A 26,046-nucleotide genomic window follows, 5' to 3' on the forward strand; every position below is an offset into this window, starting at 1 on the left:
CTCCTCCCTACCAGGGACAAAGCCAGCCTGGTCCAAGTCTATCAAGTCGGGCAAGTATGGCAGTATCCTATTCGCAAACGTTTTGGCAAACCATTTGAGATCCACGTTCAGGAGTGAAATGGGTCTGTAGTTGGACACTACCGCAGGATCTTTATCCGGCTTGGGAATCACTACAATGTGTGTGGTTAGAAGGTCTAGGGGGGAGCGGCGGCGTGGGCGAAGGAGTTGAAGGCCGAAATAAAGAAAGGTGTAAGGACTTTAGCGTAGGTCTTGTAATACCCTGCCGTCAGACCGTCAGGACCAGGGCTTTTGCCCGATTTCAGTTGTTTCAGTGCCAGCCCCACTTCCGTGTCATTGAGAGGTTTGTCCAGCTCCACCCTGGCCGCCTCTGATAGCTTGGTAGGGCCATATTGGCCTAAGAAGTCATTAATTAGGTCTTGCCTTGAGCCCTGTGTAGTCGTCGAGGTCGGGGACGGTAAGTTGCATAAGTTGGTTTAATATTGAACAAAGAGCCTGGCAATGTCAGGGGTAGATTGCACTTTATGGCCCCTGGCATCCGTCAGGGAGTGGACAGTCGTCTTGGCTTTTTTGGACTGTAGGGCTCTTGCCAGAAACTTGCTCACTTTGTTGCCGTATTCGTAGAACGACTTCTTGGCCAGTGCATAGCTACGTCTAATCTTTCTACCCATGAGCTCCAGAAGCTCGGCCCTAGCTTGGCTTAAGTCCTGCAGTGTGGCGAGGGCCTGCGAGTGTTTGTGCGCTGATTCTAACTTTTTACTCCTGTCTAAGAGGTCGTCGTAGTGTTTAAGTCGTTCTTTATTACGCTTGGCCGCCGCAGCGATTAGTAGACCCCTAACCACGCACTTGTGAGTCTCCCAATTGACAATGGGGGCTGTATCTTCCGGCCTGTTTTCCCGGAAGAACGTTTCGAGAGTCGTTTCCAAGTCTTTAGCTAGTCCCGGGTCAGTGAGTAGGGAGGGGTCCAACCTCCACACCCTGGACCAAGGGTGGCAGGGAGGAAGTGACAGTGTTACTGAGATCGGGTTGTGGTCCGATAAAAACATGGGATCGATAGAGGCAGTATGCAACAAAGCCTCTTGGCTAATAAGTAAGTAGTCGAGTCGGGAGTATCGGTCGTGTGGTGTAGAGTAGAACATGTAATCTTTACCCGTAGGATTCAGGGTCCGCCATGCGTCGTGTAAAAGGAGTCCCTGAAGGAGTGTCTTAATCTTCCTCAGAGCCGTGTACGGGAGGGAGGAAGTGCCCGTGGATGTGTCCTGCGTGGGGTTGAGAGGGACATTGAAGTCACCCCCCAACACCAGTGTCCCCGCCTTAAAGGGGGTCAGCAGGTCCGAGACCGATTTGAAGAAGGCGACCTGGTGCGTGTTTGGTGCGTAAACGTTAGCGAGAGTAACCGTACGGTTTAAATAAGAACCTTTGAGAAATAGGTACCGCCCGTCCGGGTCAGCTAGCGTGTCTGTCAGTTGGAAGGGGCAGTGCCTAGCTATCAACGTGGAGACACCTTTAGTTTTAGCTTGCATGTTCGTTGCGTGGTGGACCGTCGGGAAGTGAAAGTTGTGCAATTTGGGCGTAGCGCCTGATTTCAAATGTGTTTCTTGCACGAATACTATGTCGGCCTTAGCCCGGTGCATAGCCAAGAGGAGCTGGGCCCTCTTTTCAGGGAGATTCAAACCTCGCGCGTTGAGGGAGACAATCTTCAGTGTAGGGTTATCTAGGTGTAACGGTGAAGTCGTCATTGTGGGCTGTCTTACCGTCGCGTGTTTGGGTGCAGTCAGGTTGAGGGGTATCCGAGCTGTGGCGGGTCAGTGAGGCGTCCGGAGGGGGAGGTGAGGGGGGGGGGCTGTGCGGGCATATCACCTGGGACAGAGGACGAGGGGATGGGTACCCGGCAGAGACTCAGCAATACCTGTGGCAAGTTCTAAAGGAGAGAGCCTCCGTGGTACAAGGGGTGTCCCAAGTAAGAGTGATCAGAACCCGTCCCCAAAAAAGAAGGGAAAGCGTCGAAAACCGATTAGGTGGAGGGACCGGTCCCGCCACCTATTTTCGGTGGAGGGTAATCGGTAACGCATGGCCGTGTAAGGCGCCCGCGTCTCGTACTAGGCGCGGGCTCCGTCACACTGCGCCACTGGGGGGTTGGCCAGAACCTCGCCAGCAGACGATTAGGTAGGAATGGAAGAACTATGGAGCGGTGGGCCACCCCAGAACGTCCAGTCAAGCGAATCCATAGGGGGTGAGGTCCCCTCGGCTTGTGCTTCGCAGTGGGCAAGGTGGTGAAGGTATCCCCGTGTCCCTACCCCCATCCCGGACCGGCCCACTGTTCCCATGTATATAGTAGCATCCCTATGGTCCAGCAACCAGTCAAGCAGACCCGGCGCGGGAACGCCCGCCATTACCTCCCCCAACCGAGCGGCCCCAAACTGGGGTGCAGCGACTCGGGAGGGGGGGCACCGACCCAGCACCACCATAGCGCCTCAAGCCCAATAGTGTATCTAGATGGGCGGATGTACATCACCCAGCCAGTCAATGCCCCATACCACTAAAAAACAGTAAGCAGTCTAGCACATGTACAGTAAAACAGTCCAACGAGTGAATACTTATCCAGGAGGCTGAAGACCCGTCAGGAAGAGCACAACCCAAGTGTGGTGAGGTAGCAGCGGAGCAGCGAAGCAGAGTTCAAGGGCGGGCGCCAGGCCGTCCGAACCGGAGGACCATCTGGGGGGGGCCGTCAGAGGCGGGCTGCGCTCAGTTCCGTCGTGGGCAAGGTCACAAAGCCCGCAGCTGTGCGGCTGTCCACTGCAGGGAAACACACTCGAGGGGCGGAGGCATCACTGTCCCACAGGATCATGTAGTCGCTCCAACAGGCAGGTGTTGCGGCTGTACCGTATGTTTTTGGATCTCAGGACGTCCAGCAATGGCTTGAGGTCTCGGCGATGTTTCAGTGTGATTCCAGAGAGGTCCTGGAATAGCTGAATCGGGGATCCACCATGCTGAAGGCGCTGGCCTCTGGCTTGCCTCAAAATCTCCTCCTTCAGCCCAAAGTCTGTCAAACAGCAAACAATGTCCCTAGGAGGGTCCGTGTCTCGGCCTCTAGTTCGCAATGCCCTGTGGATTCTCTCCATAGTTATGGTCGTGTCGGGGGGTCTCTTGAGGATTGAGTTGAAGAGACCTGTCACCTCCTGTGCGATCTGGTCCCCTTCGATGCTCTCCGGGAGGCCCCTCATGCGCAAGTTATGGCGACGTCCCCGGTTCTCCAGGTCCTCCAAATGGCGGTTGATTTCCCGCATTTGCAGGGTTTAATCGTCAATCTTTCTAGTAGATCGTTGGAGGACCAGATTGTGTGCCTCCAGTGCATTTTCCGTAGCCGCGACCCGCCCGTCCAGCGCTTTGAAATCAAGGCAAAGATCCGCTATGGCCGCCGTAAGCACGTCCTTGATCTCGTTTGCCACGGCCCTCGGGTCGGAGATGGTTATGTGTGGTGCCGCCGTAGCGGGGGCCAATACCTGCCCCAGATCCTGGAGAGCCGCCGGGGGGAAGCAAGTGGGGTCACGGACAGCACGATCTCCTGCGCCTGAGAGGACGGGGCCTAGATGCGCTCCCTGGCGGGAAGCCGCCATGTTGCTTCGGCCGGTCCGGAACATCTCCGGGATGTGTTGCTCGAGCGAGTCGTTGTGCCCCCGGGGGACCAGGAACGGGATGTCGAGGACTGCCGTGAAGCTGTACCCATGTTCGGGAGTTGAACAGAGGGTCGAAAATCACCGCTAATTATAAAAAACATCCTGAGGTGGCCGGAGCTCAGCGGTCAGGCAGCCATCTCCTAGCTCAGCTCGGCCACGCCCCCCACATTGGCAGGATTTGGGTGCCAGCGTGATCGGCTTACGCACCCAGGGATGCATTAGTCCCTCAGCTGGGCCTTTGATGGCCTGGTAGGGTTGCCCCTAAATAATACACACACATAGTGTGTATGTATATTATGTACGTGCATGCACACATGCCTTTGGAGGAAACCGGAGTACCCAGACACAGGGAGCGACAATGCAAGCTCCAGGCAGATTGGCGTCAGTGTCTGGATTCGAACCAATAACTCTCTTACTGTCAAGTAATGGAGTTAACTACTACACCACCGTGTGCATAAAACCATTCTGAAACAGAAGCCCTGGATAACAAGGGCGTAGCATTTAATGAAGCATCACAGACCTATATAAGGCCCTGGACCAGCTGGTCCGCTAGCCTAATAACTTCGGGAGAGAGTCGGGTCAGGACTACTCCAAGATGGCTGCCGAGCGTTCAGAACGCGGCCACAGGAAAATGGCCGACTGCAATGTAAGCTGCGCCATAGCGCGGCTACAACAAAATGGCCGCCAATTGGAGTTTTCAATGTAATTGAAAAACCTCCCAAAAAAAGGCGCCAGCGCCGAATGAGACCCCAGAGTAGTGGCCACAATAGGCCGCAAGTCAGACCCCAGCATGGTAAACATGGAACGGGTCCATACTTCAAGTCTTCTATCAGTCAGATCCATACAAGCGGGGCTTCCCACAATAGGGAGAGTGGTCATCTATACATGACCCCTGGAGGGTTCACCACCGGAGAAGCCCACCCTTTGAAAAGGCTCTCCTCAAAGGGGCACTAAACCGCCCGGCGGTGAGGGACTACAAAAGCCCTCAGCGGCTGTTCTCATTCCGCCTCTTAGAAATTATCAAAGAAGGGCACAGAAGGAAAAAAACCTACACAGAGCGGTCTGATCTGTTTGATCCAAAAAAAAGAGTCCTCGGCAGAAACCCAGCTGCACCAACTAGCTTAAGAGAGTCCCTTGCAGCAGGGAGAAGTGCACCCATAAATGCCTTATCCTGCTTTTTTTTTTACTACCTAGGTACCTGGTCCATGGCTCCATAACAGAGCATTCCCCAGGGGATAACGGGGGAAGGGGGCACTCTTTTATAGCCCATCCGCAGTCCACCCCCACCCTGGCACAAACGTGTCCATGACTAACAATAAAACCTCTGTGGGAATCCCAGGTGCTAACACCTGCTGCCACCACCAGCATGTTGGGGAATGACCCAGATAAAGGGATTAGGAGGATAGGGGATTATCGCGGTGCCAGAATAGAAACCAGACATATTATTATTTATCAAAAGTAAGAAATTTTATTTGAATTTACAAAAAGATAAAATATGGTTCAAGAGACAATAGAACAAAACAGATCGTGGGAGCTGTACATAGAGATGAAGTTGCGGATCATGGCGAAACTAGTAGGGTAGACTTGATCCGCAACTTCATCTCTATGTACAGCTCCCACGATCTGTTTTGTTCTATTGTCTCTTGAACCATATTTTATCTTTTTGTAAATTCAAATAAAATGTCTTACTTTTGATAAATAATATGTCTGGTTTCAATTCTGGCACCACGATAATCCTCTATCCTCCTAATCCCTTTATTTAACTAAACCAGGGATGAGGTGCTGTATCTTCATGAGGACTTTCGATCACTAGCCTCTCACCAAGGACCCAGATACTGACTATGAATATTAATAATATTTACATAGTGTGTATGTATAACATGCACACCTGTCCTTACAAACAAAAGCTCCTAGAGACCTATTCAGGGCCTCTCACCCACTTGCTGCGCTGATCAGGGGTACCCAGGGGACTCATCTCAGGAGGAGACTGCCCAGCGATGCCGTCCGCTCTCAGCACACAGCGTGTGAGAGGAAAAGAACCGTGAGGTAACTGTGCGGCATCTGCAGGGACCTGTGTGCTAAATGGCGGCAAAAGGCCATGTTTAAACAGGAAAAGCCTCCTAGGGCTTTTTAACAGTGAAAAACCCCTCACAGGAAAGCCCCATACAAAAAATAAAAAACACAGGCCAGATAACAGTCCCCTCAGGAAGGTCCCCTCCCCCCCGACAGCGGCAATGTTAGCAATGCAGCAAGGGAAAAGGAGCAGGGAAGGGATGAGAAGAGGACCCCCGAACCCCAGGAATGCCCAGCCGTACCAACCCACCGAAGCAGGAGGGACTGTACTTACCCGTCCGATCGAGAACTCGCTGACGCATTCCTGACAGAACTACAACTGCAATGGAGGTAGCTGTCGGCCCGGTCCACTGTGAGTGAGACAACACCACAGTCCAGTCATATGTGGACCTCGGAGCAAAGCTCACCGGCCACCCCAGGAGTCATGGGGTATGGCGTGGCAGACCCAGCCTCTTTGCAAAGGTGTGCCCACGCTTGCTGGTCAGACTGAGTAGACTACAAGGATCTATATTATCCAGCCTGTCTCTCAGTTGAAAGAAGATTCTTCAAGAAAAAGTAAAATAAAATACAATTTCTCCTCAGGGCGCTGGGCGCAAAAAGGGAGCCATACGTCCTTCTTGCTAGGCAGAACGAAACTGAGGCTGCATGCTGCAGTGAGGAGGGTTATGTCTGGAGGGACCGCCCCCTGGGCGGGGATGTTCAACTCTGTTAATGTAACATGTATTTAATTATCTAACATGTTTCTGCCTTGTCCTCTCCTGTAAACAGGGAACATAACCCACTTGTCAAGATTTAAGGAGCCGTGTCCGTCCATGGACAATAAGAGAAAAGAGAGCAACAGAACTGGTGCTGTATGTGGCTTTACCTGCAAGTAAAGACTAAAGTAGCTTCACAACATACAGATGCTACCAAGCATGCACGCATTTCTACGTATAACATGTAGGGCAGTCTTTTCATTTCAATAGGCTACCATATACACGAGAAATAAGGAAAAGAAGTCTCTAACCCTTTTCCAAAAACCATGCTGCACCAAACCACATGGCACGGGCACGTGTCTGCTAAAATTCGCACTTTCCCAACATGCAGTAGTATGAACCTAGTCTAAGCAGCCTTTTCAGAGAGGACTGGAGTTAATCAGCATGGAGGGCTGTAAATCAATTGTTACAATACAGCTAATGGGAGAGGAAACCTGCAACATTGTATCTTGTATGCTGATTGATCTATTTTAAGTCCTGGTTCACAATAGTGCGCTTTAATGTGACATGAGTCGTATAGAGTCTCATGACAAGGGAAAAAACATATTACATTCAATCGTGCCTGTTCTTATCAATGCAACTTAGCACAGTGTGACTTTAGAAAAGGTTCCTGCGCTACTTTGATGTGATTTACAGTGCGCACTACATAATCGCAAAGAAGAAAATCGCTTTAAATTCGTATCGCAGCAGTGTGAACCAGGTGCAAGTACTGAAGAGGATATCTATGGCACTGTAAACATTTACATCATTTAGCCCAAATAATACTAACCCATTGCATTGCTGTTAAGTAGAAAAACCCCATGAGCAGAACCATCTTTTTCCAAGGCCAAGTAAAATGGATGCGAGCCATAGAGGTTTGTATCTTTCTAGAAATACAAAAAGAAATTTGATATATCAACAGCAGGTAAAGAACTAACAGAGTTTATGATAATAAGTGCCATTCTGTTGGTCGATGTCAACAGTCATCTGAGATCGGCCAATGACACAAAAACAAAACACTGTGCATTAAATTATGGCATTCTTAACGTTAAGATTCATAAAATGCTCTGCACTTATTAAAGAAAACTATGATATATCTTCAAATTTCAATGAGGTAAACAAATACAAACTATGTGTGATGACCAAAATGTGCAAAAAGCATAAAGTACACGTAGCAGATTCCCCACGGCCCGCACTTCCCTGCGGCTGCTGCCGGAAATTACTACAGGCACTCATCAGCTCTCACTAGGGAGAGCATGCCTGTCAGTTCCTGTGGGGGAATTCTGCCCCTCCTTTCTCCTCGAATTTACACTGTGTGAGAGCAGCGCTCACAGAAGCAGCCGCTCTCCTTGCTCCCTCCCCTCCTTTCTCATTGGCAGGGGGACAGGGAGCCAAATCATCAGCCAGAGCTGCTGCGGGAAAGATTTCTGAGACATGTAGTCCCTAAGACAAATGGCCCCATAGCCTTCTTTGGGAACAGGACCACACATCCCAGCATGCTCTGGGGGCAGAAAAGAAAAGGGGACGCAGAGGCTGCCTTGGAGCTGGGCAGATGCCACAAGGCAAGGGAAAAGACTGGAACCAGGGGAAAGGTGTTGCCTCCCGGATCAGTGTGCCATTCCTCCCACAGCAAACCGTAATAAATGTATTATTTTTGGATCCAAAGGTCTTAAAGTGGAGTTCCACCCATAACTATAACATTACATCAGTAGTTTTAAAAAAATGTCATTAGTCCTTTACGAAAAAAATTTTTTTTTAGATGCCTTCAAAGTGTTGTTGCTAGGCAGAATAGTTAATCTTCCCACTTCCTGCACCTAGGTGCTTAATGCTTCCTAACCTACACTGCACAGACTCCTGGGAATGTATTGGGTGTAACTTTCCAGGAGTCTGTGCACTCCCCAGTCTCAAAGAATCATGTGACTTGGACAGCACAGGTGCTGAAACCTGATCTGACACTGCTTGTGCAGCACTGAGCACGTGCGAGATCTGCAAGGCTGAAATCCAGGAAGTCATACAGTCTGGCTTCATGATGCCCACACTTAAGATGGCCCCAGTCAATTTCTATTTTATAAAGTGTCTAAATGCTGTAACAACCTAACAAAACGGACCTTAGTTTACAGACTAACTTTTCTAGAATACATTAAGCTTGTGTATTACAGGGGTATTTATATTTAAAAAGTGAAATTGTGGCCGGAACTCTGCTTTAAGACAGAACAGGGAATGTTACATACTGTGTAAGATGTGTGTGAATGAATACAGCCACAAAACAGCTTAGGCCCCATGCACACGAGACACAGATGCAAACTCATCTAAACACACGTTTTCAAACGCAAAAAACTGCGTTTAAAAGGCCTGTTTTTGCCGCGAATTTCACTGCGTTTTACAGCGTTTGCGTTTATAAGCGTTTAGTTAAGAAACATCATAAGACCCTCCCTAAGCTCAAAAAACAGTATTATTTAACCATTTCAGCCATTTTGTGAGACCAGAGTGAGTAGCAGCTGAGAGAGCAGCAGTGTACGTGTATTTAGCGTGTCACTTGCCACATCACCTGCCACAAGCTGCAGATTGTCCACTTGCCACAAGTTGTGAATTGTCCACTTGCCACGTCATCTGCCACATCACCTGGCCACGCCACCTGCCACAAGTTGTGGATTATCCACTGGCCATGTCACCTGGCCACGTCAACTGCCACAAGTTGTGGATTGTTCACTGGCCACGTCACCTGCCACAAGTTGTGGATTGTCCACTTGCCACATCACCTGACCACGACACCTGCCACAAGTTGTGGATTGTCCACTGGCCATGTCACCTGGCCACATCACCTGCCACAAGTTGTGGATTGTCCACTTGCCACATCACCTGGCCACGTCACCTGGCCACGTCACCTGCCACAAGTTGTGGATTGTCCATTTGCCACGTCACCTGGCCACGTCACCTGCCACAAGTTGTGGATTGTCCATTTGCCACGTCACCTGGCCACGTCACCTGCCACAAGTTGTGGATTATCCACTTGCCAAATCACCTGGCCATGTCACCTGCCACAAGTTGTGGATTGTCCACTTGCCACGTCACCTGCCACATCACCTGTTCACATCACCTGGCACGTCACCAGCCACAAGTTGTGGATTGTTCACTTGCCACATCACCTGGCACGTCACCTGCCACAAGTTGTTGATTGTCCACTTGCCATGCCACCAGGCCATGTCACCTGGTCACATCACTTTGCCACATCACCTGCCACAAGTTGTGGATTGTCCACTTGCCACATGACCTGGCCACGTCACCTGGCCACATCACCTACCACAAGTTGTGGATTGTCCACTTGCCACGTCACCTGCCACAAGTTGTGGATTGTCCACTGGCCATGTGACCTGGCCACGTCACCTGCCACATCACCTGGCCACGTCACCTACCACAAGTTGTGGATTGTCCACTGGCCACGTCACCTGCCACAAGTTATGGATTGTCCACAATGCAATGCAAGCAATTACATGTTTTTGTTTTTTTAATGGTTTTTCATCATTTGCCATCATTTTTGAGATTTCTAATGTAAAAAAATAGGTCACCTTTAAAAACGCCTATAAACGAAATCGAGGGAAAACGCCGGTACCGCATTTTGCCGCGTTTAGCGATGTTTTGCGTCTAAGACGCAAAAACTTTTGCGTCTGAACCCATTTGTTTGCTTCTGAAAAAACGAGCATAAAACGCAACTGCCTGAAAAACGCAGAAAAACGTGACTGTGTGCATGGACACATAGGATAACATTGAATGTGTTCAAGGGCAGTTGAAAAAGTTGTCCAAATGCCTCTGAACACGCGATTACCAGCGTCTCATGTGCATGGGGCCTTACATGGAATCAAATAACAGGAGCTTAATTCAACTGGTTCACAACTGCTCGGCCATGAAAAGCCAAGAAATAGAAGTGGTCCAATAGGTTCTTTTTTTTCTCTCCGCTGCAAGTTCAAAGCATAACTATTGGAGACATGGGGCACCATAAATTTGTCTTCCCAAAAAAAGGGTTTCTAAAAATGGTCTAATTATACAGGTGATGCAAACAGCTCTAACAAAATCTATTCTTTAGGTAATTAATAAAATTAGTAAGGTTGGCTAAAAGGAGACAAAATGTTCCCCTCTCAACCCAGTGTGAAACACAGTATAGCTTATTATTATACCTCATTTCAGGATAGTGGACAGAGCCATCAACAGTTGGTCACAGATCTAAAGTTCCACCCACTAGCCTAAAATGAAAAAAATCTCCCTTTTTTGGTGCTGTGATAGAATGATAAATACCTTTAGTTAAGAAGTTTCTGCTCTGCTCCAAATATAAAAAGCTAACTTTTTTACCTTTATATAAACAATAGAATCTAAAGTGTAGGCTTACAATTTTTACAATATACATAGTTGAGTTTGATTTTGTAGTTTCTATTTTACTTCAATAAACTGTTCTATTACTCTTACCTCAGGTGAAACATCTCTGTTCCAAAATGTGAGGTGGGACCAAGTGATGTTTAAATTAAGGGAAGTGAGGTGTTCCCCCAAACCATATAAGTACTCAGAAGGCAGAGATGTGGAGATCTGTAGGAACTGGTCTGCAAAGAATAATGGAGCCAAGGCAGTGTTTATCCTGGAAAAATAGCAGAAATCAAAGATAAGGAACAACACCATCCTAGAAGTATATCACATAGTCAATTGCTAATGTAATCGAATAAAAATTGCTACAATGCTTCTCAGAACATCCCTCAGTTTACCACAAAGCTTTATATAGTTTTATCACTTTCTTATTACACACTAGGAATGAGCCGAACACCCCCCTGTTTGGTTCGCAGCAGAACATGCAAAAACGCTGTACAAACACGTGAACACCGTTAAAGTCTAAGGGACACGCGAATGTGAAAAATCAAAAGTGCTAATTTTAAAGGTTAATATGCAAGTTATTGTCATAAAAAGGGTTTGGGGACCTGGGTCCTGCCCCAAAGGACATGTATCAATGCAATTTTTTTTTTTTTTTAAACTGATGTTTTTGGGAGCAGCGATTTTTTTCCCCTGCATAAAATGACATTTCTAAAAAGGAAAAAGTCATTTAAAACTACTTGCGGTTATAATGAATTGTCGGGTCCTGGCAATAGAGATAAAAGTAATTTTAAAAAACGGCATGCGTTCCCCCTAGTCCATTATCAGGCAATTTGGGTCTGGTATGAATATTAAGGAAAAAAAGGTGTATAATACTGCGCTGTCAATTAAAACAATCCTAATAATATAAGATTGAATGTGATGTAGAAATATGCTGCAACTTTAAATGTGAGATGCACACAAAAAAATATAACCTTTAAAACATGCACGCACAAATAAATAGAGAGAGATCCAAATACACGTGAGCCCATGATAGGCCAACATTGTGATGGATTATACTAAAATCCCTATTTTATGTTAGGCTGATTCTTTTATTAGAATCACTGAAATGTTTTTTTTTTTATATTGTTTTTATATTCATTATATATATGCATGTGTGAAAAATATGTATCACAATAGTGTTTTATTTCCCTTAAGAGTTTATATCAGATATGATATTACGTTTTAAAGTTACAAAATCAACTTGGATGGAGAGACAGAAGGACTAATAATAGGAAACAGATGTGTTCAACCTTCCCCCCCTTCCCGTCTTCTTCCACTGACTGGAATTTTGTGTCCCGTGACAAGAAAACCGTTTCCAAATATGGCTTTGCCCCTGAAACCTTGGGCTTGACATCCCTGTATATGAACATTGGACACAGGATATTACATGTGCTCCATGCTGCCAAGAACAGACGTCACAGGGGGCGGGTAAATGGGAGTGAATTATACAAGCTAACCAATCTGAATGCATATGTTTTGTGATGTCATATTGTTAATAAAGGGAGCCTCACAGGTCCTCCCTCTTCCTCTTTGTACAGGAATCCAAGCAGACTGGTCTCATTTTCTTGCTTTGTAATTTGGCTCAGCAGGCAGATTAGCAGTACTCTAGAGTTGGTCTAGAGCAGGGATATGCAATTAGCGGACCTCCAGATGTTGCAAAACTACAATTCCCATCATGCCTCTGCCTTTGGGTGTCACGCTTGTGGCTGTCAGAGTCTTGCTATGCCTCATGGGACTTGTAGTTCTGCAACAGCTGGAGGTCCGCTAATTGCATATCCCTGGTCTAGAGATATCCATTTCAATTTTGGCTCCTAACGTGCGGCTTTGTTTTTTTTACCAGACACAGCAGAATCAAGAGCTGGAAGGAGCGAGAGTCGGAAGGAGCGACCCTGTTTGAACAAGCACACGGTAAGAGAAACTTTAATTTATTTTTTTTACTCTCGCCGTGTTCTAAAACGTTTGCAGGCTCTCTCCCTCTCTCTTTCACCCACGTTTTTTTTCGCTCACTCCATTCTGCTGATCCGGGTAAACAGAGGTGGGTAATTCCTTGAACAAAGTTTTTTTTTAAAAGAGAACCCGTTGTGCTGTAATATTAATATATGTTCTGTTGTGTTCTATGTTACCTTGAATGTGGCTATTTTAGTGGTTGCCTGTACGAGGGGGGGTGGCACAGTTTCCTTATCTGGTAACAGTGTGGTAGTGAGGGTGAACCGTGAGTGTCACAGATGCCCTACCACTCTGAGTGTGTATAATAAACTCACCCAGATTTACAGATGGTGCGCAATCTATTATACATACAAATGTGTGTTATGGAGATCAGCTTTTCTTTCCACAGAGAGATTTAAGAGGGCGACCCGTGAGAGTCGCAGTTGCCTTATCGTATTTGTGTATAACAAAGAGAACGCACATTTTTTGATGCCCATGCATATTTGTGTAGATAATATTTACCTCCATGCAGACATTGTCACTGAAATGGCTATATTCTAACTGTGTGTTGCATAATGTTATACTAACTGTGCGTCTGTTAGACTGTATGTTATCAAATATTGTGTAACTGCTCTGTGTATTTCTCCTGTTTTCTCCTGCTCTATACTGCCTGCTTGTAACAATCTCCCCTTCTTCTGTCGCCTGGCTTAATAACCCTTTCCTTGCTGGCAGCTAAAAACTCCCTCTTCTCCTCTTCTCTCCCCCCCCCCTTTCTCAGCAGCACCAAATTAACCCCCCCTCCCCCTTCCTTAGTTAACTCTTTGTTTGCTGGAAAGTAATTCTCTCCCCTCTTTCCCGCCTGTTTCTGTTAACCCCTTCGCTGCCAAACCCCCCCTTATTTTGTTGTTTGTATGTTCATATTCTCCTTGCTGCCAGTCTGAAAAGAACACGAGGTCAAGCAATTATTTTTTGTTGAGACACGGCTTGTTACTGTTCCTTGCTATATAGCCCAGGCTATTTGTATATCCATATAGATCTGTGTATATTGGGGCTTGTTTTTTTTTTCATGGTCCTCAGCTGACTTTCTGACTGGCACAAGCTAACTCGCTTTGCATAACTAATATTCCGGTTGGGGGAAGTGAATCTTGGCCCTTTGCTAGTGAATTAAATAAGGGAGGGTTGAGAATGGGTTCCCGGCTCACTAGACCAACTGACGGTACCTTAGTCTATGACCTTGTGCTTTAACAGGAGGGGACGCAGGGTGTGAAGGGGTGGAAAAAGTTGATGAAGCTTGCCAATTTCTCAGATTGCGGGGGGGGCGCCTGCAGCCGGAACAATGACGGATTTTGTTAATTGAAAAGAAGGGTTTGTTGGCTAGTAGTAATTTGATTTTGGCGGCAGAGGCTTGGTTCCGCATGGCAAAAGCTTTGATGAGTGAGGGGTGGGTGGAACAGGAAATGCAGAACAAGGAGGGGCTGAAGTATGTATATCACAAAGATAAAATCCTGCCCCCTACCTATGATGGTGGCACAAACTGGGTGTGTGAGGAATGTGGGAAGTCCGGACTCCCACACCCTGACCGCCCTGGGCTCTGCCACGATTGCAGTTGTAAGTTGGAGGACCTCCCCCAGAAGTCTTCCCCCTTGCAAACAGGCCCGCCTCCTGTCTCGCAACCCCCCCCACCCACACCTCTCTATCCCCTTACTCCAGTATTGAACACAGATGGCAGCTTTTACTGCCCACCGGCCATTGTCCCTTTGATGCCTGCAGTACTGGACTCAATTGCTCAGCCATCTGCTGCCTACCCCTGCTAGGGCACTGGTCCCTCCCACAGCACTACCACTCCCACCCCCCAGCCAACCCTCCGATGACCCAGCAGGTTCTGATTGGGATGGTCCTGATGAGAGGTGTAGAACTCAGGGCCTACAGGACATGATAACCTGGAATTCGGGGCCCGGCCGTATGCTGCCGGACGCTTCGCTCAGGTATGCTTCCTTTTCCCCCTCGCAAGAATCCACCCTAGTAGTTTCCCTCCCTGACCCTGAGCTGCAGCCTATGCCATTTTACCGTCGGATTGCACAGATCCAAAAGACATACTCGTCGGCATGGAAGGATTTAGCTAGCTTGTGTGAAATTAAAGCAGGTGATGCATACTGGCCTATAATGGAGAAACATTGTAATAATGCCCGGTTAGTGAGCGAGGTCTCATAACTCGGGGGTTGTGTTTTGTGAACAGCTACAGGAATGGGCTAGGGGTAAATTAGCAGATCAGGCAACTAGCATTTAGGATGTGACGCAAGACCCGACGGAGTCAGTGGAAAAGTTTTACATGAGACTCACTCAGGTCTTTACTGATCTAGGATTTTCTTTACATACCAAAACTCATTATCAAATGCTGTCAAGTGCTTTCATAGCGGGTTTGAAGGAACTGATACGCAAGGGACTGATAGTGTCCAGAGTATAGGACATTACCCCTAGAAGCCCTATTACCTGTCGCAAAAGGTCTGGAAATACAACAGCCACTCCAAGAGGTGACACCCTTAATGACTGACTCCAGCCCAACCACTACCTGTGGCTCCCGACCCCCCACTGACTGTGGCTCCCAGCCAGCCCCGGAGGGCCCATATTATTTGCTTTAATTGTGTGATTCAGGGTCACTTCAGGGGGGATTGTAGGGCCCCCCCAACAGCCTAGAAGATACCCCCCCAGTATGACCGTGGGTATGATCGGAACCCGAACTTCAGGTATGGTCAGTACCCGGACTCCAGGTATGATCAGTACCCAGATTCCAAGTATGATCAGTACCAGGACTTCAGGTATGATCAGTACCTGGACTTCAGGTATGAGCAGCGCCAGACTGCCAGGGCTTTCCCTCCTCCTCCTCGAGGGGAGCACCCTCAACCCGTCGAATAGGAAAACAGCAACCCTGTGTCCTCTGCCTCCTCCCCTTCCGATAATGGCCGCCACAACCCGGTCAGGGGCGGGTCCTCTAGCGAAGATTTTGATTCCTATAGAGGGACGCCACACCAAAATTCATTGTAGACACAGGGGCTGCTCGTAGCGTCATACGGGAGGCAGAAATCCCTGACCCCTTCTACTTATCCTCTATAGATGTGTCTTGTGTGGGTGTGGATGGTCATTCTCGGTCCAGCCCCCTCACAAGACCTCTACAGGTGGGTACTACCCCCGCATTGTTGGCAAGATTCGTGGTCTCGAACACCTGTCCCCTCAATCTCTTGGGGGCAGATGTTCTTTCCAGGCTTCGGGCCTCCATCTTATATAATGCTGATGGGTCCGTCTCTGTGTCCACTGCCCTGAGTGAGGGAGACACATCAGCATTATGTTCCCTCCCCATCCTGATGGCCCTGCAGGTTACGCCAACCCCTATCCCTGACCATTTCCTTGATCAAATACCTTCCTGCCTCTGGTCCGGAGGATGTAGGTAGGTTGTCAGTTCCCCCGGTAGTAGTCCTAAAACCAGGAGCTGTTCTTCCCAGAAGGGCACAATACCCCCTCAAACCTGTCCAGACTCAGGCGATTACTGAGCAAATTTAAGTTTTGTTGGGGAATGGTGCCCTGATACCCTGTACTTCCCCTTGCAATACCCCTTTGTTTCCTGTTAAAAAGAAGACCCCCAAGGGTCACCCGGGTAAGTTTCGGTTGGCACAAGATCTTAGAGCAGTGAACGAGGCCACCATTTTGGAGACACCACTTGTCCCCAATCCACACACTCTTCTGTCAGGGGTGCCCCCATCTAGAAAGGTTTTCACTGTCAGTGATTTGGCGAATGCCTTCTTTAGTGTCCCATTGGACCCCTCTTGCCAGTACTTGTTTGCATTCACTCACGCCGCAAAACAATACACCTGGGCTGTTATGCCTCAGGGAGCAAAGAACTCACCCAACCAGTTTACCAAGGCCATGTCCCTAATCCTCTCCAACTGGGCTAACCCCCACCCAGACCTGGTTGTGGTTCTCCAATATGTGGATGACTTGCTCGTCTGTGCCCCCTTTCAGGAAACAGCGGAACAATCATCTGTGAGCCTCCTGGTGTACCTAGCTCAACAAGGATGCAAGGCCTTTAAAGGAGAAATTACAGTGGTGCTCTTCCCGTGTTGTCTTCCTGGGACATTGCATATCCCATGGCGCGAAGCACATTACGCAACAACGCGCTGAAGCCATCCAAGCCATTCCGCCCCCTTGTAACGCCAAGGCCCTACATGCATTTTTGGGACTGATCTCTTATTGCAGAGCATGGATACCTGTGGCTTCCCTTCTCTCATGCAGCCACTGTATGACAACTTGCCACGTGACCCCTTTGCGCTGTCCGAAAAATCGCTTACTAACTTTTACCTTTTGAAAAGGGCAATCAGCTCTGCTCCTGCACTTGGTCTCCCTGATTATGGAAAGCCCTTTTGGTTGTTTATTTCTGAGACCCAGGGCCATGCCTCGGGGGTGTTGACACAAAGTTATGGACTCCATAACCGCCCCATCGGTTACTATTCTGCTCGCCTGGACTCAGTTGCCAGAGGAGGCCCATCCTGTCTGAGCTGTTTTTTCTGCCCAGGCCCTCTTGGACAAAACTTCAGATATTGTTCTGGGTTATCCCCTACAGCTGCTTGCCCCTCACGATATCTCTGCCATCTTGAATCAAGGGCAGCCCAAGCATATATCTTCTGCCCGCCACCTCCGGTTACAATGCACTCTACTCTTGCCTGACAATGTCACACTGCTTCGATGCCAGCAGCTAAACCCTGCTACTCTTCTTCCTCTTGTCCAAGGGGGGAATCATGACATGTCTCTGGACGAACAGGAAGAAGAGAATGACACAGACTTACCTTCTCCTACCCTGGATGAACATGAACATGATTGCTTTGAACTCATGAAGGCAGAAACCACCCATCTACCCTCTGTTCTTGGTCCCCCAGATCCCAGAGCCTCAACTCACCTTGTATGTTGATGGCTCCAGATTTGCAGATTCATTCAGCAATTACCATACAGGATATGCGGTTACCACAGAGACTGCAGCTATGAAAGCCGCCTCGCTCCCAGCATCCATGTCTGCTCAAGAGGCTGAGCTTCATGCCCTTACAGTAGCCTGCCAGCTTGCAGAAGGACGAACAGCAAACATCTATACCGATTCGCGGTACGCACTGGGCATGGCCCATGACTTTGGGGTGATATGGAAGACTCGAGGCTTCTTGACAACAGCCGGTACCCCAGTGAAGCATGGCAAGGCAATAGATGCGCTCCTGACAGCACTTCAACTCCCAGAAAAAGTAGCAATACTCAAGATTAAAGCCCATGGGAAGATAACCACACCAGAAGCCAGAGGAAACTACCTTGCCGATGAAACAGCAAAACAAGCAGCCATGAACCCCTTAGAGGCTCAAACCACAGACTTCGTGGGGATATACCATCCACAACCAGAAGCGGTACACAAAGACCTACTCAAGAAAACTCAAACAGACGCTGCAGACCAAGAGAAAACTACATGGAATAAGATGGGAGCACTACGGTGAATGAACTTTGAACTGTAGGAACCCGCCCATGTCTCCCCAGAGCTCTGTACCCAGTTGTGGTACAGTGGGCCCATGGGCCAACCCATCTCTCAAAGACTTTGATGAACTCACTCATAAACAAACACTATGTAGCTCCAGGAATCACTACTTTAACTAACCAGTACTGCAAGTCCTGCCACACTTGCCTAGCATGCAATCCTGGAAGGCTGGAGAAAACACCCCCGAAACATTCAGCCAGACCACTCTACCCCTTCCAGAGGATACAGATTGACCACATACAAATGCCAAAGAGTGGTAGATTCGAGTATGCCCTGGTAGTGGTAGACATGTTCTCAGGATGGCCCGAGGCTTATCCATTTGCAAATCAGACAGCGAAAACCACAGCTAAAAAGTTACTTTTGAAGGTGGTTTGCAGATATGGGGTACCCAAGGTTATAGAGAGTGATCAAGGTCCTGCATTCACTGCTACAGTTACAAAAGAAATATGGAAGGCCCTAGGTACCACATTAGCATTTCATACACCTTAGCACCCTCAGAGTAGTGGGAAGGTGGAAAGAATGAACCAGACACTTAAAACCCGAATGTTGAAAATGGCCAAGGACACAGGTATGTCCTGGCCAGAAAGTTTGCCAATAGCCTTATTCAGTGTACGGTACTCCGAGAGGGAAGCATTCTTTATCCCCTTTTGAAATCTTGTTTAGTACAGCTCCTAGGTTAGGTTATTACCCACAATAGCTGCAATTACAGTCTGATACTTTGGTAGATCATTCTTTGGCAAGAGCCGTCACATAAACTAATATCCATGCACGAGTATTTTCTTCCATTCCAGATCCTGATTTAGATACCGGTACTCACAGTTTACTTCCTGGTGATTGGGTGATGGTTAAGAAGTTCCTCCGAAAACATTCTCTAGAGCCAAGATATGATGGTCCATTTCAAGTGTTGTGGACAACAGCTACTTCAGTAAAGTTGGCCGGAAAGAACACTTGGATACACGCATCCCATTGCAAAAAGGCTCCAGTTCCTGAGGACTGTGCACTACCCGCAACAGAATGAAGTTATATATCCTTCTTTTTACAGTGACAATTGTGTACACACAGGAGGTGGCTATTAGGAGAGCAGAACAGATACAGTTGTGGTATAATTCATCAAACACACATGTGGCTACCTTTATATTTGATTACTGTGATATATATGTTCCTTTGCCAATTGTATGGCAGTGTGCTGTGTACCGGCCGCTGTTTGTTGCCCATGGAAACATATATCTATGTGATGCAACTGAGGATTGTGACAATTGGGGATCTGTGGGTTGGAATACAGGTGATGACTGGGGAAATAGGCCACAGTGTGCCCTGAACAAAAAAGACAAATATGGAGAGCCATTACTTGACAGACTGACCTTAACAAAAACAGGTATATGGTCAGGTAGTGAGGTGGAACATAGCACAAAACTTACCCTAACCATAAGGAATCCCAGTCATGTGGATGCAGGCACATATGTTATAGGGGTACGGTATGATGGAGGGGAGAAGGGACCACAAGGACAGTTCCAAATTAAAGACATGTATAATTTACCTGAATGGCAGGCCCTTCAAACAGCAAGTGATCCCCCTGAGTCACATGTACATAAGAGCACCCTAGATGATATAGTGGCCATAGCAGATCCCACATCTGAAGACACAATGGCAGCAGAGACTGGTTTCTCGGATGTCAACCTATGGCTGGAATGGATGAGATATAGTGCAGGGAAACATAACAGGTCCAACTGTTATGTGTGTAGTGGAGCTAAACCCCATTTGGGAACAGTACCATTAAACATACCTCCCACTCAAGGAGTTTTTTCTGAGCCTGTTTACCAATACTACTACTGATTACTCCCAGTGTGAAACATGGAAAAAAGGAATACCCAATAATAACTAATACAGCAAGGCCCGGGGAGGGTATCACTATATATCCCGGTAATTACACATGTTATGGGAAATATCAGGAAAAAGGGAGGTTCTTGGGTAACTTCTCTACGGGATACTGTGCTTCATACAGTAGTGTATCCGCAGATCTAGTCCAAAATCAAACTCAATCCTTGGGAGATGTGTATTGGATCTGTGGGGACATGAAGATTAGGACTAAATTAACTGACAGATGGACAGGGGAATGTGCACTTGCTAAAGTCATAGTGCCCCTGCACATCTTTTCTGTAGAAGACCTAGTAACAAAAGGGAAGCACTCCAAGAGAGCGTAGAAGTGCCCCTGCTGGTAGTTTTGACCCTCGTGTATATATAGATGCCATCGGGGTCACAAGGGGGGCCCCGGATGAGTTTAAAGCCAGAGAGACCAAGTAGCTGCAGATTTTGTGTCCCCGATTCCCATAATCACTATAAATAAGAATGTAGATTGGATTAATTATATTTACTATGGATTAATTATATTTACTATAATCAACAAAAGGTTTGTTAACTATACCAGGGATGCACTCCAGGGAATAGCTGAACAACTAGCGGCCACATCACAAATGACTTTTCAAAATCGCATGGCCCTAGACATGATCATAGCTGAAAAGGGGGGTGTATGTAAAATGTTGCCTGGAACAAGTACATGTTGTACGTACATTCCGGACAATACAGGTCCGAATGGTAAGGTAACTTTGGCCATTAAGAAATTAGAGGAATTCTCCAAGGAGTTAAAAAGAAATTCAGGGCCGACAGATCCCTGGGACCAGTATTTTGGGTGGATGAAAGGGTGGCAACGCATTTGTACTCAAATAGGTATAGCAATTTTGTTTTTGGTTATATTGGTTGTGATGATGTTTTATTGTATTCTGTCCTGTATAAAGAAGCTGTTAGGGAAAGCAGCTGAAGAGATAGTTCCTACTTTTTTGAATTTAGATGATATAGGAGATTCAATGAAGGAAGTAGAAGAGGGACCATATCCTCTATTACAATCCTTACCTGTTAAAACCACTTACAACATTCTCAAGTGAGGGAAAGAACAAAGAGAATGTAGGGACAGTACTGATAAAATAGCCATTTTAAGGGGGGACTGTGATGGATTATACTAAAATCCCTATTTTATGTTAGGCTGATTCTTTTATTAGAATCACTGAAATGTTTCTTTTTTTTTTATATTGTTTTTATATTCATTATATATATGCATGTGTGAAAAATGTGTATCACAATAGTGTTCATTTCCCTTAAGAGTTTATATCAGATATGATATTAAGTTTTAAAGTTACAAACTCAACTTGGATGGAGAGACAGAAGGACTAATAATAGGAAACAGATGTGTTCAATCTTCCCCTCCTCCCTGTCTTCTTCCACTGACTGGAATTTTGTGTCCCTTGACAAGAGAACTGTTTCCAAATACGGCTTTGCCCCTGAAACCTTGGGCTTGAGATCCCTGTATATGAACATTGGACAAATGATATTACATGTGCTCCACACTGCCAAGAATAGACATCACAGGAGGCGTGTAAATGGGTGGGTAAATGGGTGTGAATTATACAAGCTAACCAATCTGAATGCATATGTTTTGTGATGTCATATTGTTAATAAAGGGAGCCTCACAGGTCGTCCCTCTTCCTCTTTGCACAGGAATCCACACAGACTGGTCTCATTTTCTTGCTTTGCAATTTGGCTCAGCAGGCAGATTAGCAGTACTCTAGAGTTGGTCTAGAGATATCTATTTCACATAGCTGCATAAGCAGCTGATTTCAATCAGCCGCCCATGCATGTGAGCCCATGATAGGCCAACATAGCTGCATGCCCAGCGCGATCGCGGAATCAGAGGAGCAGGGTTGAAACAAGAAGGTTGTGCGCAAGCGCAGAACCTCCGCACTCACCTGTGATTCCAGGTGAAGCAGTAAATCCCGCTTCCGGGGTGACCGGCGGCAGATGCGCTCGCGCATGCGCACCACCATAAACATAACTAAAGAGGAACTAGTGTGCGCCCGCCTAGTATCCGGGGAACAGAACAGCGACGCACACCAGGAAGTGACGAGGTCACAAAGGAGGGGTCAGGCAACCGGAGGGGAAGCACAGCTGGAGGACAAACACAGCTGAAAAACAGCATCCCCGGCCGAAACTAACCCTGGAGCTGACCCACCCTTTGTGTGCCAAAAACGTCAACTGGCATATAAAGGCAAAATATTGTATAATTCTGCATTTACAAAATAAAGTTAGCTATCCAGAGATATAGCACTAGATGAAACTAACTAAAGACTATAAACAATAACAACAATTTCTAATGCACATCAGTACAGTACAATATGTTATCATGTATACAATCATAACAAAATATACAAAGATATACGGAGGAAAGACGGAGACTCCTATGAATAATGAAACTGTGGTCTAAATATATAAAAGTCCTGTTAAAAAACATATCTCATATATAATATATATATATATATATATATATATATATATATATATATATTAGGGCTGTTACTGATCAAACTTTTTCTGTTCGATTAATCGTTTTTTTTTTTTAATCGACTAATTTCGATTAATTATAACGCACATACAGATCCAACTACTTTTAGCTGATCTACTTGCATGCCGATTCCCAGTGCAGCTACCAACCACTGGAAAAATGGATACAAAAACACACAAAAGGCAGCGCTCGATGGGAATAGCATTAAAACTTTTATAGTCTTCAAGTAGGTAACCAAATAAATATTGCACTGGAGATAAAATCGATGTAGCTACATAGACTGTAAAAATGGTGCGAGTAATACCAAACGGTAGCAAAAGCAGTCATAAAAACATGTAGCTAAGTATGATACTGGTATAAAAATGTGTACAATGATACCACTGCTGAATCCAGATGAGGAGAGGTTAACATCAGTCCGTCGGCATGTAGATGTCCCGTTAAGGGAACTATCACAACTCCCAGTGGATGGTTGTAGAATCCCAGGTTGATAGAGGGAAGTGATAGAGGGAAGTGTAACAGCCCTTGCATGTGGCAGATAGTAAGGTCCCGCCGGCATGCAGATATGAAGGCACAGCAAAGGAGCCCTTCAGATGGACACGGCAAGCCCCGCCAGTGTCCGTGACGTTACTGGATCACCGATGGAACTCCATGAAGGCCCAGAAGCCGGCGTAGAGGCGAGTACCAATCAAAAGAATTTTAATCGATCAAAAAGATTTTGATCGATCAAAAAAATTAAAGATTAATCGATTAATTAAAAGTTAACCCCCTAATTTTGGGGGTTAGAAATAACCCCCAAAACATAAAAATACATAAAAATATCGAGAAAAAAATTATTAATAATGCTCATGTTAAAAACAAAAAAGATATAAAAAATGAAATATAGTATGATAAAAGATATACTAAAATAAAACCAATAACTGGATAAAAAAAGTAGGGGAATATGTACAAAATGTATCCAATGTTATGCATAAACCCCCACCTGAATAAATTAACTGTTGTTGATAAAACAATTTATATCCCAAGCCGAAAGGGGTATAACATTTTAGGTCATAGATCCAGCGAGTTTCAAGTTTAGAAATTTCTCGCATGGACGTGCTGCCTCGCCAGTGAGGGTTGAATCTGTCAATAGTAATAAAGATCGTACCCTTAGAGCCGGTTCACACTGGGGCGACTTGCGATCCGACTTCATGTCGCCTCAAGTCGTCCCAAGTAGCGCTGTAGAAAAAAACAATGGAAGTGAATGGGAGCTGTGTTAATACACACGACTCAAGGCGATCCGACTTCAGAAAAGGTTCCTGTACTACTTCAATCCGACTTGTAGGCGATTTGTACCCATTGATTTCAATGGAAGTCGCCTCAGAAGTCGGATCACTGTCTTATCTGAAGCTACTTTCCAGGAAGATAACATACATTTCTCAGGCAAACCTCTCCCTCCCCCTCCCTCCCCTAGAGCTGATTGTTGTTTTATTGGCCACTGGAAAGTCTCCTGTCCTGGAGACGACTTCAAGTCTTGTTGTAAATCGCCCCAGATCGCCCTGTGGTTCATGTTCAAGTCGTGTCGGAGTCGCCTCTGAAAGTCGTGTCGCCCTAGTGTGAACCGGCTCTTAGGGTTCTATCTATGGTGCTCCAAATAGTGTCGGGAGACAGAATGCTTTGGAAAGCTCTTCTTAATGTTCGCAATGTGTTCATTGACCCGAACGTGCATGGCACGTGTAGTTCGGCCGACATACTGAAGGCTGCATGGATAAATCAACAAATAGACAACATTGAGGGAAGAGCAAGTGATAAAGGTGTTGATATCATAAACTCTACCCGTAATATGCAATTTGAACTGACATATTTTCCGACTTTTATTCTGGTTGTTGGTACAGACATTGCAATTACGACAGGGGTAGTAGCCCTTAGATTTTTGAAAAAAAGAGACCCGATTGGGATCATCCAAGATGTTGGGTGCTAATTGAAGCTTGAGAGGGGGAACCCCTCTAAAAACCACTTGTGGACGTTCAGGAAGTACTGGGCCCAAAATCCTATCATTCCTAAGAACTTAAAAAAAAAAATGCACTTACAAAAGATAAAGAATTTGCGTGTGAATGTTGTGTAGCCGGCCAGCTCTCAACAGCCCGTTCCTTCCGGGACCTTGCATTAACGTTGTGGTGACGTCAGCGCGCCGCTCCTCCCTACGCCGTTTCGTCAAACCTGACTTCATCCAGCAACAACTATCAACCCCTTCATGCCTAAGCCTTTTATGATATTTGCTGCTTACAAGTTAAAATCTGTATTTTCTGGAGGGGGCGTGGCCTGACGCATGGTGTCTGCTCGCAGCTCCCCTGTCCCTCGGCTCCACGGACCGCAAGCATAGCAGGAACCCGCCTTCACCGCCGCATATGGGGAAGGATAAGCAGCGGGCACCGAGGGGCACCCGTGGAAACACGCAAAACGGTGATCTCGAGGAGTTATTCGCCAGATCTCGGGCCGCTGCACTCCGCGGCCCGGAATCCAAGATGGCGCCGGCCCCGCCGTCTCCAGCCCGCTCCGATTCCTCCATCCACACGCAGTGGCCAACATCTATGTACCTAGCGTGGACCAGGCTCGGTTCCTCTCATCCATTCTCACCAGATTATCCTCGTTTGGGGGTCCCTGTCTTATCGTCGGTGGAGATCTCAACTTCGCTATGTCCCCATCTGCAGACACTTCCTCGGGTAAGTCTCCTGTTTCCTTCTCCTCTTTGACACGCATCAAATCCCTACTACATATGTCTCATCTGGTGGATGCTTAGCGTATCCAGCATCCCACAGAGAGGGACTACAGTCACTACTCTGCAGCTCACAACTCTTACAGCAGACTAGACCACTTCCTGATATCACAATCTTTGTTAGATACTCCCCTCCAGGCCTCCCTTGGCCACCTGGTATGGTCCGACCATGCCCCGATCTATCTGACCTTAGCACGCCCTCCAACATCTCGCGTCGGTATGCACTGGAGGCTCAATGAAAATCTATTGATAGACACCGTCTGTGTGGCAGACATCTCCACAACCATTCGGAACTTCATCGCTGATCATTCCTCTGATTCCACTTCCCCCCTTATCCAATGGGATGCCCTGAAATGTGTGATCCGGGGAGTGCTCATACAGCACGGTTCCCGTCTCAAGCGGATGAGAACGGATGATATACGCTGTCTCCTCTCCACCATAGCGAACCTCGAATCCCTCCACAAACGGGACTTGGATCCCGCCGTGTTCGTACGGCTCTCAAACGCGCGTAGAGATCTACTGCAACT

The 26,046-nt window shown here is 46.9% G+C and overlaps 1 protein-coding gene and 1 long non-coding RNA gene across 3 annotated transcripts in view; one reads left to right on the forward strand and one right to left on the reverse strand.

Moving 5' to 3' along the window:
• LOC120919155 (lysosomal alpha-glucosidase-like) overlaps positions 1 to 26,046 on the reverse strand; it is a 273,064-nt gene that overhangs the window by 217,357 nt on the left and 29,661 nt on the right. For both annotated transcript variants that reach the window (XM_040331191.1, XM_040331192.1), the window contains exons 4-5: positions 10,961 to 11,126; positions 7,293 to 7,389 (exon numbers count right to left, since the gene is read on the reverse strand). In XM_040331191.1, coding sequence (XP_040187125.1) covers positions 7,293 to 7,389; positions 10,961 to 11,126 — 263 coding nt within the window. The remainder of the gene's footprint in view (positions 1 to 7,292; positions 7,390 to 10,960; positions 11,127 to 26,046) is intronic.
• LOC120919157 lies at positions 12,609 to 21,929 on the forward strand. The gene is made up of 2 exons (XR_005744521.1): positions 12,609 to 12,802; positions 19,169 to 21,929. It is a non-coding gene; the product is annotated as an uncharacterized LOC120919157 (long non-coding RNA).

The sequence above is a fragment of the Rana temporaria genome, chromosome 12 (genome assembly GCF_905171775.1).
Source record: "Rana temporaria chromosome 12, aRanTem1.1, whole genome shotgun sequence".
NCBI lineage: Eukaryota > Metazoa > Chordata > Amphibia > Anura > Ranidae > Rana > Rana temporaria.